The following is a 14,559-nucleotide window of genomic DNA, read 5'->3' on the forward strand; positions in this document are numbered from 1 at the left end:
TGTGTGCCTGTAATCCCAGCTACTCGGCAGGCTGAGGCATTAGAACTGCTTGAACCCGGGAGGCAGAGCTTGCAGTGAGCCGAAATCACACCACTGCACTCCAGCCTGGGCGACAGAGCGAGAGTCTGTCTCAAAAAAAAAAATAAATAAATAAATAAATAAAAATTAAAACATAAAAATAAAAAAGAATATTCTAATATCTGTAGGACAACTAATCACCTTCTTTTTCAACAACATCTTGGCTATTCTTATCCATTTTCTCTTCCAGATAAATGTTGGAATCAACTTGTCAAGTAAAAAAAAAAGAAACCAGTTGGAGTTTTGATTAAAGTTATATTTGTAGATTAATTTGAGACCAATTGAGTTGTTTTCTCATCTAGAAACATGGTATGTGTTTACATTTATTTAGGACTTATTTTTTCTTTAGCAAAGTTTCCTGGTTTTCCTCATATTAATTTTATACATTTCGTGCTAAGTAAATTAATTAATCAACTCACTCAACAACTCTTTGTCCGAGGCTCAGAGTGTACAGCAATGAACATTATGGAGCCTATATTCTAATTGGGACAAATAAACAAAAAAGATCAGCTAGTGAGTAGTCCTCTGCAGATAATTAAAATAGGGTTATGTGATAGAGAGATATTGGGTGGCTACGTTAGATTGGGTGGTTAGGAAAGTCCCTTAATATTTCAGCTGAGATCTGAGTAGCAAGAAGAATCCAGCTTTGTAAAGCTGCTGGGAGTGGGGATGGCATTTCAAGGAGAGGGAACTGCTAATGAAAAAAAAAAATCACTAAGTCTCCTAATAGTTTGATATTTTCTGTTCAAGGAACAGAAAAAAGGCCACTGAGGCTAGCAGTTAGTGGTGAAGGAGAAAGTGTTATGAAAAGATGTTAGACAAACATTTAGGGGCCAAACAGATGATTCAGGCCTTCATAAGGAGTTTGCATATTATTTTATTTTTTGAGACAAAGTCTCTGTTGCCCAGGCTTCAAGGTAGTGGTGTGATCTGAGCTCACTGCAGCTTCTGCCTCCCAGGTTCAGGTGATTCTCCTGCCTCAGCCTCTCCCCCTAGTAGCTGGAACTACAAGTGCACGCCACCATGACTGGCTAATTTTTGTGTTTTTAGAAGAGACAGCATTTCGCCATGTTGTCCAGGCTGGTCTCCAACTCCTGGCCCTAAGTGATCTGCCCGCGTTGGCCTCCCAAAGTGCTGGAATAACAGGTGTGAGCCACCGTGCCTGGCCCATATTATATTAAATGTGATGGAAGCCATGAGTGTATTGAGTAAAAGAATGACTTGATCTGATTTATGGTTTTTGAAAGATCGCTATAGTACCCAGAGGAAAAAGGATTGCAGAGGGCCAAGAGAGAAAGAAAGATTTGTGAGGAGTTGAGTGTAGTGGTCCAGGTAAGAGGTAATAGTGGCCAGATATGGTGGCTCACACTTGTAGTCCCAGCTACTAGGGAGGCCGAGGCACGAGAATTCCTTGATCCCAGGAGGCAGAGGTTGCTAGTGAGCTGAGATCACGTCACTGCACTCCAGCCTGGGTGATGGAGGGAGACTGTCTCAAAAAAAAAGAAAGAAAACAGAAGATATTTATACACAAATGGAAATGACCCAGAAGAGGAGAAATTAGTCTGGGTGTGGTGACACGTGCCTTAATCTCAGCTACTTGGGGGCTAAAGTTGGAGGATCACTTGAGGTCAGGAGTTTGAGGCTGCAGTGAGCTATAATTGCGCCTGTGAATAATCACTGCACCCCAGCCTGGGCATCATAGTCCCCGTCTTTAAAATTTAGAAAGAGAGAGAGAAAGGAGAGATTGATGAGGCAGGAGCAAGGAGGATAATTGTTGGAGCAGTAAAGCTCTTGAAAAGGAGGCAGTATGGAAGATATGGATAGTATCTTGAAAAATAAAGTGGATGAGAAGTGACACGAATAGTGGAAGAAACAAAGACTGTGGGCTATGAAAAATGACGGGGAGATACCAGGGATCAGTAGCTGACAGCATCTCAGAGTAGTAGCAGTCTGCATAAATTTTAAAAGCACTTGAGTTTCTGAGGGAGGAAGGAAGAGAAGTGGTTTGGAGGTAATATGAGGAATAGGCCATAGATAAGAATACCTGTGAGAGGAAAAATAACCTCCTGTACTTGAAAAGTTGCAAGGGAGGTAGTTTTGCTGTGATAAACCGGGTTTCAGTTGGAATGGGAAGTTTATGGGAACATTTACAGAGGCTAAGAATAAAGGGGAAGTAGCTGATGGCAGATGTTGAAATCAAAAGTGTGAAGTGAAATGGTTAGGATATTTGGTGAAGAGTGGGATATGGAATCAGAGTAATTGAAGCAGAGAGTAGCATGGAGATACCAGAGCAATAAACGGATGACGCAGATCCTATTGGTTGTGATTGAGGTGGAAAGGATTATAAAGCATGATGGAATTATCTTTTGGTAATCTCTTGGGTCAAACGTGGTGAACGGTAAGATGAATAGTAAAGAGCTACACAAACCGTTCTTGTGATATGGAGGCTGCTTCCTAATTACAATGCTAATATTTCATTTAGGATTTTTGTATTCATCGTTACAAAACAGGGTCTGTAGGTTTCCTTTTAATGTTCATAATGCTTAGGTTTTATTAACAGGGTTATGATTACCTCTCCAAACAAGCTGGGATTTTTTTTTCAAGCGTTTCCATGCCCTGGAACCATCTGGTCTAGTGCTTTTTGGGGTAATGAATATCTTCGATTGTATTTATTTTTATTTAGTTGATCTATTCGGATTTTCTACATTTTCTTGAGCTGATTTTGCTTATTTATATTTTTATTGGTATAAACGTTTTTTCTATTTGTATTTCTTGTGCCAACTGTATGTACATTCCCCCCATTCCCGTTTCCATACTGTTTTCAGGCCATTTGAAAATCTCAAAGGTTTTACAGGAAAGTACAGATTGATGAAGAAATGGCCAAAAACGGGAAAAGTGAACTTTAAAGTGATTCAACTACAAAACGTATGCTACTGAGCAAATATAGCGTATTCCTCGCTCTGCGGCTTAACTCCGTGAAAATCCGTGCAAAGATTTTAGCGTTGGGATTGTGACCGACTCGGTGAAGAGAGGGGACGATCACCAAACCGTCAGAGCACTGGGGCTCTTGGCAGTGTTTGTCAGTTATTTTCAAGTGATAACTTGAAGTGACACCGCAGGAATAAAATGCTGTATCCAGAGCTGGTCGGAACGAGCACTACCTTTAACAAAAGCTGAAAAAGATCTGCTTAGGAATTCGTTAGAACACAGCCCTCTTAGGTCTCTGACATACCTAGTTATATGAACCGAGACTGTGCAGCTGACGGTGGAAATTTCCTAATTGCTTTTTAAACAACAGAACTGGACTCCCTCCCTCCTCCATTCCCAGTCGGATGCGTCCCACCCAGATCCAGCTCAAGGGTGCCGCACTTGTTCCGGCCAGCTCACAATCACCCTTTGGAAGGGAGGTTTCCCGCCATTTCGCCTAGGAGGAGGGTGAACTCTTCTCCCTTCATTCTCCACTTGCTGGGGGCCCGAGCCCACACCACCTTCCCAGCAAAGCAATCAGCGGGACGCCAAGGCCAGCAGGCCGCATTAAGAACCCTGGACTGAGCCAAAAGCCTACACAGACCAAGCCGCTCGGGAAAGGATCAGCAACTGCCGACAACCCCGAGGGCGAAAACGCCCGCGGCGTGGGGGAAAGCAAACTAGGCGGTGCGCGGGCCCCGCGCCAGCGGCGGGAGGAGGGAGCACGGCCGCCGCGGGCGGGAGCGAAGGCGGGGACGGAGGGCGGGTTCGCTCCACTCGACTCCAGATTGGTCGAGCTCAGAGAGCCGAGTGACGTCAGCGGGGGAGAACGCCTGATTTGTGTGGTGGGCGCGGGCGGGGGGGAAGCGCAGTGCGCAGGCGCAACTGCCTGGCTCCGCTCGCCCGGGCGCTCCGGCCCAGCTCTCGCGGACAAGTCCAGACATCGCGCGCCCCCCCCGCCTCCGGGACCGCCCCCTCCCCCTTCTCGGCGTCGTCGAAGATAAACAATAGTTGGCCGGCGAGCGCCCAGTGTGTCTCCCGCCGCCGGATTCGGCGGGCTGCGTGGGACCGGCGGGATCCCGGCCAGCCGGCCATGGCGGGGCTGTACTCGCTGGGAGTGAGCGTCTTCTCCGACCAGGGCGGGAGGAAGTACATGGAGGACGTTACTCAAATCGTTGTGGAGCCCGAACCGACCGCTGAAGAAAAGCCCTCGCCGCGGCGGTCGCTGTCTCAGCCGTTGCCTCCGCGGCCGTCGCCGGCCGCCCTTCCCGGCGGCGAAGTCTCGGGGAAAGGCCCAGCGGTGGCAGCCCGAGAGGCTCGCGACCCTCTCCCGGACGCCGGGGCCTCGCCGGCACCCAGCCGCTGCTGCCGCCGCCGTTCCTCCGTGGCCTTTTTCGCCGTGTGCGACGGGCACGGCGGGCGGGAGGCGGCACAGTTTGCCCGGGAGCACTTGTGGGGTTTCATCAAGAAGCAGAAGGGTTTCACCTCGTCCGAGCCGGCTAAGGTTTGCGCTGCCATCCGCAAAGGCTTTCTTGCTTGTCACCTCGCCATGTGGAAGAAACTGGGTAAGTTCCCTGGCTTGTTTGGCGCCCGCCCCTTTTTCAGGTAGTTCAGGGCTTTTATGGCATCAGCCCCGCGTGGGCCCCCGGCACCCAGAGCGCAACCGAAGTGTACATTGATGGAAGTGACTAAACGCTGGAATAGCGCTTTGCTGGGTGGAGGTCTGGGCAAACCAAGTGGCCTTGGGGAAGATAGGATTGCCGTCTCCCTGCAGCCTCTTCTTGCTTTATTTCCATCCTCCAAGGATCAATGGGAAGCAGTCCTCTCCCTTCCCTGCTTCACTTTGGTGGCAACCAGCGAAAACGTGTTTGAAACCTGGCGCCAGATTTTGGCCAAAAGATAAATCGATGTTGCACCTGGGCCAGGCGAAGGAAAAACTGTAGTGTTTCCTTAGAGAATCTGTCATAATTCTGCTCCTGAAAGTCTTATCCCTCTCGGTTGCCTCCTACCGGTGGTGTGACCCGGGATTGCTGGGGTTGGTTGCTGGAGTAAAGCGTAAGCTAATTTAGAAGGGCTGAAATGTAACCATCCGGCAACTTAAAGTTTTGGAAGGAATTCCGTTGTAATGATGGTGAGATGTTTTTAGGCTCATAAACCTGTACTGCTTATGAAAACTAAAAACGCGGAACGTGGTGTTACCTCTTAAACTGGCCCCTTGTTAAGGGGCCAGTTAAGGGGTGTGCGTTGAATTCTGCTTGGGCTTTCTTTTTGGAAATTGCCTTAGCTGATTGCTTTCAGATAGTTCTCAACAGTTCCTAGTTTAAAAAGTACTTATAAATTGTAACTGCCCATCAAAATAAGAAAAGGCAAGGAATTACTGTATGCTAGAAGGAAATAAAGGTCTTAAATGTCTAAAAATTTCGGTGTAGTTGTAGTTTCATCTAAGTTTTTTTAAATGTTTGTAAAGCAGGCAGGATTTCTGTACCCAACATTTACAGAATCATCTTACAGCATTATAATTGCTTATCTATTGCAGTGAATAAATGGCATGCATCTTTGTTAGAGCAAAGAAGACAATACTGTCCAGTGGTGGGAAAAAACCTTATTTATGGCAACATAATAAAGTTGCTTTATTTTCAGCAGAGGGATAGAGACATAAAGAAAAGAGTTAGATTTAGCAAATACAGAACATTTTTAGAAAGGTATTGTGATAGAGTTGTAGATTAGCCGGTTTCAAAGTCTGTTTTCCATTTGCTTGGCTTTCTGCCAAGAATTAGTTGATTGACTCAAAAACCAGCCACTAGGCTTGTTGGAGGCGTTTCCCATCCATCCCAGGGGCCCCTCTTTATGGATTTATTTTGTTTTTGTGTAGGCACCGTAGAGCTGAAAGCACTGTAGTGTATTGTAGAAATATGTCATATCATTGACTGCAGGGCAACGAGAAGTCGACAGCAGCACAAGAGAGGAAGACTAGACACAAAGAACTATTTAGAGTCCTGTTTATTTTGCAGTATACTTGGAGTAACATGAATTTGCCATATGTTTGAACTTTAAGGATAAAAAATCTTTAAGGTATAAACTCCGTTACATTAGTATTTAAATTTTTTTTTTTTTTTAAGAGACGGGCAGGGGCGGGGGACGGGTGTGGGCAGTCTTACTTTGATGCCCAGGCTGGGCAACAAGCGATCCTGGGCTCAAGCGATCCTCCCTCCTCGGCCTCCGAAAGTGCTGGAATTACAGGCGTGAGCTACCCTGCCGGACCTTCAGGAGCATTTTTTAATAAAGCGGGGGCCATGCTGTTAAATGTAAATACGTATGGTTTAGTTTTACATACACAGACTTTTCGAATTAAGCTTTCCCTCTCACGATGCATAAAGTTTAGAGCCTTATACGCCAGAAAAAATGTTAAAGTTTGTTTTCGACCACAGCTAGACCTCAGACTTCGTCCTCAAAGCTTGAAAAAAAAAAAAAGTATGCTAATTATTTTGGGAGTCTTGACAAAGGAAATGAAGGTTTAAAATTTTTTTTCAGTCACAGATTCTTGGATGGCTCCACATTAAAGTAAACTGTAGTTTGCAATCTGCAGGCCAACCCCTTTCCTGTACATTCAGCCTCTCTAGTAAATTATATTTGTTACACGAATTTCCATTACATTAGTCTCTACTCACATTTTTTCAGGGCACATCGAAATACTCCATTTCCATTTTCTTGGATTCTGCCTCTCTCACCCTGCCCCCCCAACAAGGAAAACTCAAACAAAAATATATCCATCATGTAGATTCCCAGTCAGTATGTTTTCTTCTGTGAAGACTTCTTTCTTTTGGAATTGAGCACCCTTTTTTCTACTTTTGTAGTGCTCATTGGATTGTAGTAATAGTTCTCAAACTTTTTGCTCTCAGAACCCTTTATATTCTTATTGAGGACCCCAAAGAGTTTTTGTTTATGTGGGCTACATCTTCCAGTATTTACTATATGAGAAATTTAAACTTAGACAATTTAAAAATATTTCTTTAAAAACAAACTTACATGTTTATATATATTTTAAAGAAAAACCACTTTTTTCCCCAAATAAGAAATAGTGGTGGGAGGAGTGGGGTTGTTTTAAATTTTGGCAAACGTCTTTTAATGTCTAGCTTAATAGAAGACAGCTGAATGGCCGTGCGCACGCCTGTAATCCCAGCACTTTGGGACACCAAGGCGGGCGAATCACCTGAGGTCAGGAGTTTGAGACCAGCCTGGCCAACATGGTGAAACCCCGTCTCTGCTAAAAATACAGAAATTAGCCGGGTGTGGTGGTGCATGCCTGTGATCCTAGTTACTCGGAAGGCTGAGGCAGAGAGAATTGCTTGAATGCGTGAGGCGGAGGTTGCAGTGAGCTGGGATCGGGCCACTGCACTCCAGCCTGGGCAACACAGTGAGACTCTGTCTCAAAAAAAAAAAAAAAAAAAAAAAAAGCTGAATTATCATATCCACTTCTGCACTCAATCTATTAGTCTTTTCAGATAATTGTGGATATTCTGCACTAAAATGGTAGCTTTTCCCCCCCCAGAGAAAGGTGGAAGAAAAGTAGTTTCTTAAAGTTAGTTGAATTGGAATTTGAAACCTTAATAATGAATTTCATACTTAATACATTAAGATCCATTGGTCTGTTTTGTACTTTGAACGAATCTCATCCATGTGTGATTTTTGTGACATAGTGCATTAGTTATTTGGAAAATAATGGTTCACTCAGTTAAGAACATCCTCTGAATAGCAACACATTTCATTATACAATATCAAAGAAAATCATGTTTGTTAGTATCACTGATCTCATCAGAAAACTCTTTAAATATTGGGAAGCTATCTAGTTCACTGTTGTGGATACACATTATCCAAAATGTATTTTTCAAGCAACAATTAGAAATGTATCATTGAGAACAAATACTGTCAGTTTTTCTTGAAGCGAAAAGCTCACTTTGTTCATGTTGAAGATGTACACCAAATGCCCAAGTCTTATTAACACAGTTTATCAGTCTCTCAAGATGATGGTCCATGAAAAATGTGGCTAGTTCATTACATGACTCAGACAATCACAGGTGCTTTTCCTGTAGTATGTAACAAAAGCCTGTTTATATAGTCTTTTTGTCATATAGAATATTAAAAAGATGTGCAGCCTGGGCAACATGGCAAGACCCTGTTGCTATACAAAATAAAAAATTAGCTTGGCAAGGTAGCATGTGCCTGTAGTCTCTGCTCCTCCGGAGGCTGAGATGGAAGGATCGCTTGAGCTTGGGAGGTGGGGTTACAGTGAACCATGATGGAGCCTGTGCACTCAGCCTGGGCAACAGAAAAAAAAGTAGGTATTCATGGGTTGGGATTTAATAAAATTAATTTTTATTGTGTCATCAAGGATATTATTTTTTTAATTTTAATTTTTGTTTTTTGAGACAGTCTCACTGTATTGCCCAGGCTGGAGTGCCATGGCACAATTTCAGCTCACTGCAGCCCCCACCTCTCAGGTTCAAGCGATTCTCGTGCCTCAGCCTTCTGAGTAGCTGGGACTACAGGCGTGTGCCATCATACCCAGCTAATTTTTGTATTTTTTTTTTTTAGTAGAGACGGGGTTTTGCCATGTTGGCCAGGCTGGTCTCGAACTCTTGACCTCAAGTGATCCATCTGCCTCGGCCTCCCACAGGCGTGGCCAGGAATATTCTTAAGTGAAACTAGCTTGCTTTTTTTGGACTGTAATTAGGTAGCTGTGAAGAATGCAATGACTAATAGCTCAATCTGGTGCCACTGCCTTGACTCCTGCCAAGGTACCAGCAGTTTACCAGCCATTGCTTTCTACCATCAGTACAAATGTCAGCACAGTGAAAAGGGCAAATAAACTCTTAGAATTATTATGAAAATAGTTTTGGCCTTGTAGAATCCCTATAAAGATTACACAGACCACTGGGAGATGCTAGTCTGCTATAGTATCTGCCTGTCAGCTAAATCTTGAGGTCTTTGGGGCCAGAGATACTGCCTTACTCATCTTTAATCGTTTTAGGATTGACCACATAATACCTTGCCCAAAGTAGCTGCTCAACAACTAGTTTACTTGAATTTCTGTTGAGTGTAAATAAATAAATGGACTTTCTTCCATTTTTTTAATTAAAATTTCTCCTTTTAAAAAATTGTGCTAAAATACAGATAACATAAAGTTTATACCAGGCCGGGCATGGTGGCTCACGCCTGTAATCCCAGCACTTTGGGAGGCCAAGGCGGGCGGATCACCCGAGGTCAGGAGTTTGAGATCAGCCTGGCCAACATGGTGAAACTCCGTCTCTATTAAAAATACAAAAAAGTTAGCCGCACATGGTGGTGTGTGCCTGTAATCCTAGCTACTGGGGAGGCTGAGGTGGGAGAATCGCTTGAACCCGGGAGGCGGAGGTTGCAGTGAGCTATCACGCCATTGCACTCCAGCCTGGGAGAAGAAGCGAGACTCTGTCTCATAAATAAATAAATAAATAAAATCTATACCATTTTAGCCATTTTTAGGTGTATAATTTAGTGGCATTAAGTGTATTCATAATGTTGTACAACCATCACCACTATCAGTTTTCAAAATTTCATCAGCCCAAATAGAAACTCTGTGTCCATTAAATAATATCTCATATTATTTCAATAATATCCCCCTTTCCCATCTCTGGTAACCTCCCCATTCTACTTTGTACTGCTATGAATTTGACTATTCCAGTACTCCATTTAAGTAGAAAAGTGTTCTTTTGTGTCTGACTTATTTTACTTAGCATGTCTTTAGAATTCATTCATGTTGTACCATGAGTCAGAATTTCTGCTGAATAATATCCCATCATATAGATGTATGCATGCCACATTTTGTTTATCCAGTTTTCTGTTGGTGGACATTTGGGTTGTTTCCAGTTTTTGGCTATTGTGACTAGTACTGCTGTGAACATTGGTGTACAAGCATTTGTTTGCATCCCAGTTTTTCAATTCTTTTGGGTATGAACCTATAAGTGGAATTGCTGGATCGTATGGTAATTCTATGTTTAACATTTTAAGGACTTGCCAAACTGTTTACACAGCAGCTGTACCATTTTACATTCCTACCAGCAATGTATGAAGGCTCCAATTTCCCCATATTCTAATACTTGTTAACTTTTCCGTTAAAAAAAATATCCTGATGAATGTGGACTATCTTACATTTTAAAATTATACCTTTTCTATGTTACTGAGCCCTTCTTGAATTATTTGGTGTTAAGCTTGACCTCTCTGTCTTTCTAAGGATGTGTACGCCTCCCAAATTTACAAAGGAAAATTTTTTAAATGGCTTATTTTTGTCTTGAGGTAGGGAGATTTGGTAAATACAGTATGGGATGAAAGAGTATATAAAATATTCTTTTTTTTTTTTTTTTTTTTTTGTGACAGGGTCTGTTGTCCAGGCTGGAGTGTAATGACGTGATCAAAGGTCCCTGCAGCCTTGACTTCCTTGGCTCAAGGGATCCTCCTGCCTCTGAAGGAGGCAGATCCTCAGCCTCTGAAGTAGCTGAGACTACAGGCATGTGCCTCCCAACTAGCTGAGACTACAGGCATGCGCCCAGCTAATTTTTTTTTTTATTTTTTTTTTAATAGAGACAGGGTCTTGCCATGTTGCCCAGGCTGGTTCCTTACCCTGGGTTCAAGAAGTCTTCCCAGCTTAGCCTCCCAAAATGCTATTACAGGCATGAGCCACCGCATCCAGGCCTGAATATATTGTTTATTAAATAGTCATTATTTTTCTTTTTTCTTTATTCATGATCATAAGTTTTAGGTTATGCCTAATTTATATTCACATATATATGTTTACTGCCCTTTTATTATGCTTGCCTTCTAAGAAATAAGTTTTTTTGTTTTGTTTTGTTTTATTTTTGAGATGGAGTTTTGCTCTTGTTGGAGTGCAATGGCACGATCTCAGCTCACTGCAGCCTCCACCTCCCGGGTTCAAATGATTCTCCTGCCTCAGCCTCCCGAGTAACTGGGATTACATGCATGCGCCACCACACTCGGCTAATTTTGTATTTTTAGTAGAGAAGAAGTGAGACTCTGTCTCTGGGGTTTCTCCGTGTTGGTCAGGCTGGTCTTGAACTCCCGACCTCAAGTGATCCGCGTGCCTCAGCCTCCCAAAGTGTTGGGGTTACAGGTGTGAGCCACCGCACCTGGCAAAAATAAGTTTTAAAGTTTGTATAGGCTTTTTTAGGTTTACTTATTGGAAATAATGTTTTCATTGTCCCTTCTTTTGACAGTTTAAAGAAGATGAATGAAGTGCAGCTTTTAGCTCTGTATCATAGTCTTATCAATAGAGTCAATAGAAAGATGACATTCTGTGAAGGGTGATCTCTGGTATGATTACAGGGAATTGGCCACAGTATTTGTAAAGGAAGATGAAATACAAAAGTTTCATTTGTTAACTTGGACTGAAGATTTAGAGCATTCATTTTAAAAGAGTATGACCAAGGAAATCGTGAAGAAGTTAATCTTAACATAAATTGTTGGTTCTAGATTTGGCATTACTTTAATTTAAAATGGAAAGAAACCAAAGTGGGGAGAGAGAATTGAATTTGGAGAAACCTCTTAAACTATAGAATTTTAAATGTGTATCTTGTTTTATGTTGGTTGTTCGCATTTTTTCATTATCAAGGATCTTTACCTTCTCATAAATTATACGTTCTGAAAGAGTTGTGTGCCATATTACTTATCAAGTTCAAATTTATTTTTTCTATTTTCATTATCAGTCATTACTTTTGATCCGTATTAGGTAGTCTCTCCAGAATTGATATCACTTAGAGAAAAGAGAAGCAATTTAAATTCTAGTTTCTACATTATGCAGGTAAAACTAGATTTCTTTGAATCTTTATATTATGAAATATTCAAAAAGGTGTAAAATGATTTAATAAACACCCATCCATAACTCAGCTTAAAAAATAAAACATTACCAGGCCGGGCGTAGTGGCTTACGCCTATAATCCCAGCACTTTGGGAGGCCGAGGCAGGCAGATCATGAGGTCAAGAACCTGATGAAACCCAGTTTCTACTAAAAATACAAAAAATTAGCTGGGTGTGGTGGCATGTGCCTGTAGTCCCAGCTACAGTGAGCTGAGATCATGACACTGCACTCCAGCCTGGCAACAGAGCGAGATTCTGTCTCAAAAATAAATAAATAAATAAAATAATAAAACATTACCAATATAGTTAAAGCCCCTTCTCTCTGTGTTATATTACATCTTTTTCACTCCCCATGAGGGGCAACTGCTTCTATATTCAGTGTTTATCATCCTCACTATTTTCTTTATAATTTTATTAAGTATATCTTTTTTTTTTTTTTTTTTTTTTTTTTTTGAGACAGAGTCTCGCTCTGTCGCCCAGCTGGAGTGCAGTGGCGCAATCTTGGCTCACTGCAAGCTCTGCCTCCTGGGTTCACGCCATTCTTCTGCCTCAGCCTCCTGAGTGGCTGGGACTACAGGTGCCTGCCACCACGCCCAGCTAATTTTTTGTATTTTTAGTAGAGATGGGGTTTCACCGTGTTAGCCAGGATGGTCTCGATCTCTTGACCTCGTGATCCACCCTCCTCGGTCTCCCAAAGTGCTAGGATTACAGGCGTGAACCACCGCGCCCAGCCTTTATTATGTATATCTTTAACCAGTATTTATATCTTTAACCAATATACAGTACATTTTGTATTTTGTTTGTTTGTTTGTTTTTTAAGACGGAGTCTTGCTTAGTCTCCTGGGCTGGAGTGCAATGGCGTGATCTCGGCTCACTGCAACCTCCGCCTCCTGGATTCAAGCAATTCTCCTACCTCAGCCTCCCCAGTAGCTGGAATTACAGGCGCGCACCACCATGCCTAGCTAATTTTTTGTATTTTTAGTAGAGACGGGGTTTCACCATGTTGGCCAGGCTGGTCTCGAACTCCTGACCTTGTGATCCACCCGCCTTGGCCTCCCAAAGTGCTAGGATTACAGGTGTGAGCCACCGTGCCCAGCCTGCATGGTTTTTATAACTTATATATGACATCTTACTATATGTATGCTATTGTCATCCCTTATGTGTGGTTTCATTTTCTGCAGTTTGTTACTTTTGTTCAATGTTGAAATATTAAATATAAAATTCTAGAAATAAACAATTCGTAAGTTTAACTTGTGTGCTGTTGGGAGTAGCATGATGAAATCTTGTGCCGTCCCACTGTGTCAGCCCTGGATGTTAATCATTTCTTTGCCCAGCATATCTACGCTGTATATGCTACCTACCTGTTAGTCACTTAGTAGCTTGTTAGTCACTTAGTAGCCATCTTGGGTGTTGGTTATCAGATCAACTCTTATGGTATTGCAGTGTTTATGTTCAAGTGACTCTTATTTTACTTGATAATGGACCCAAAGAGCAAGAGTAGTAATGCTGGCATATTGTTATACTTGTTTTATTTTATTAATGTTGTTAACTTCTTACTGTGCCTAATTTATAAATTACATTTTATCATAGATATGTATGTATAGGAGCCAAGCATGGTGGCTCACGCCTGTAATCCCAGCACTTTGGGAGGCAGAGGTGGGCGGATTATGAGGTCAGGAGATCAAGACCATCCTGGCCAACATGGTGAAACCCTGTCTCTACTAAAATACAAAAAACTAGCCGGGCATGGTGATGTGCACCTGTAGTCACAGCTACTCGGGCGGCTGAGGCAGGGGAATTGCTTGAACCCGGGAGGTGGAGATTGCAGTGAGCCGAGATCGCGCCACTGCACTCCAGCCTAGCAATAGAGTGAGACTCTTATCTCAAAAAAAAAAAATGTATGTAAGTATAGGAAAAAACATAGTGTATATAGGATTTGGTACTATCCAAAGTTTCAGGCATCCTTTGGGGGTTTTGGAACATATGCCCCTGCGATAAGGGGGTACTACTCTATTCTTCTGGGTCTTACTTTTTTGGTTCAGTATTGTATGTGATTTCTTCATGTTGACACACGTAGCTCTAGTTCGTTCATTTTCACTTATGGATAGTATAAATATACCAATATCGTGCTCATCCATTGTATCCTTGAAGGATATTTAGTTTTACAACTATTTATAATTGAAAACAATGATGTTTGGAATATTTCTGTACATGTCTTTGGTTGTTGTTCAGGTATCTGAGGGGCTCTCTGAGAGCGCAGGTTTGGCAAAGTAAAGCCTACAGGCCACATTGGGCTACCACCAATTCTTGTAGATAAAATTTTTTTTATTGGAGCACTGCCAAGATCATGTGTTTATACAGTGTCTGTAACTGCTTTCACACTTCAACAGCAGAGTTGAATAGTTGTGACAGATACCATATGTTTTGCAAAGCCAAAAGTATTTTCTGGTCTTTCATAGAAAAGGTTTGCTGACCCTGCTCTAGTGTACTAGGGGAACAATTGCTGGGTCATGAGGTATGATATCTTGGACCTCACTAGATATTGCCAAATTGCTTTCCAAAGTGTTTATACCTGTTTATTCCCCTGAAGAAGTGTAGGAGAGTATCATT

General features: G+C 42.4%; 1 protein-coding gene across 2 annotated transcripts in view; it reads left to right on the forward strand.

Moving 5' to 3' along the window:
• The first annotated feature begins 3,867 nt into the window (after positions 1-3,867).
• PPM1D (protein phosphatase, Mg2+/Mn2+ dependent 1D) overlaps positions 3,868-14,559 on the forward strand; it is a 64,283-nt gene continuing 53,591 nt past the window's right edge. Inside the window, exon 1 of one of the 2 annotated variants that reach the window (XM_054457114.2) lies at positions 3,868-4,610. In XM_054457114.2, coding sequence (XP_054313089.1) covers positions 4,139-4,610 — 472 coding nt within the window. In that variant the 5' untranslated portion in view covers positions 3,868-4,138. The remainder of the gene's footprint in view (positions 4,611-14,559) is intronic. The other variant, XR_008495000.2, reaches the window with a different exon arrangement.

The sequence above is a fragment of the Pongo pygmaeus genome, chromosome 19 (genome assembly GCF_028885625.2).
Source record: "Pongo pygmaeus isolate AG05252 chromosome 19, NHGRI_mPonPyg2-v2.0_pri, whole genome shotgun sequence".
NCBI classification, from domain to species: domain Eukaryota; kingdom Metazoa; phylum Chordata; class Mammalia; order Primates; family Hominidae; genus Pongo; species Pongo pygmaeus.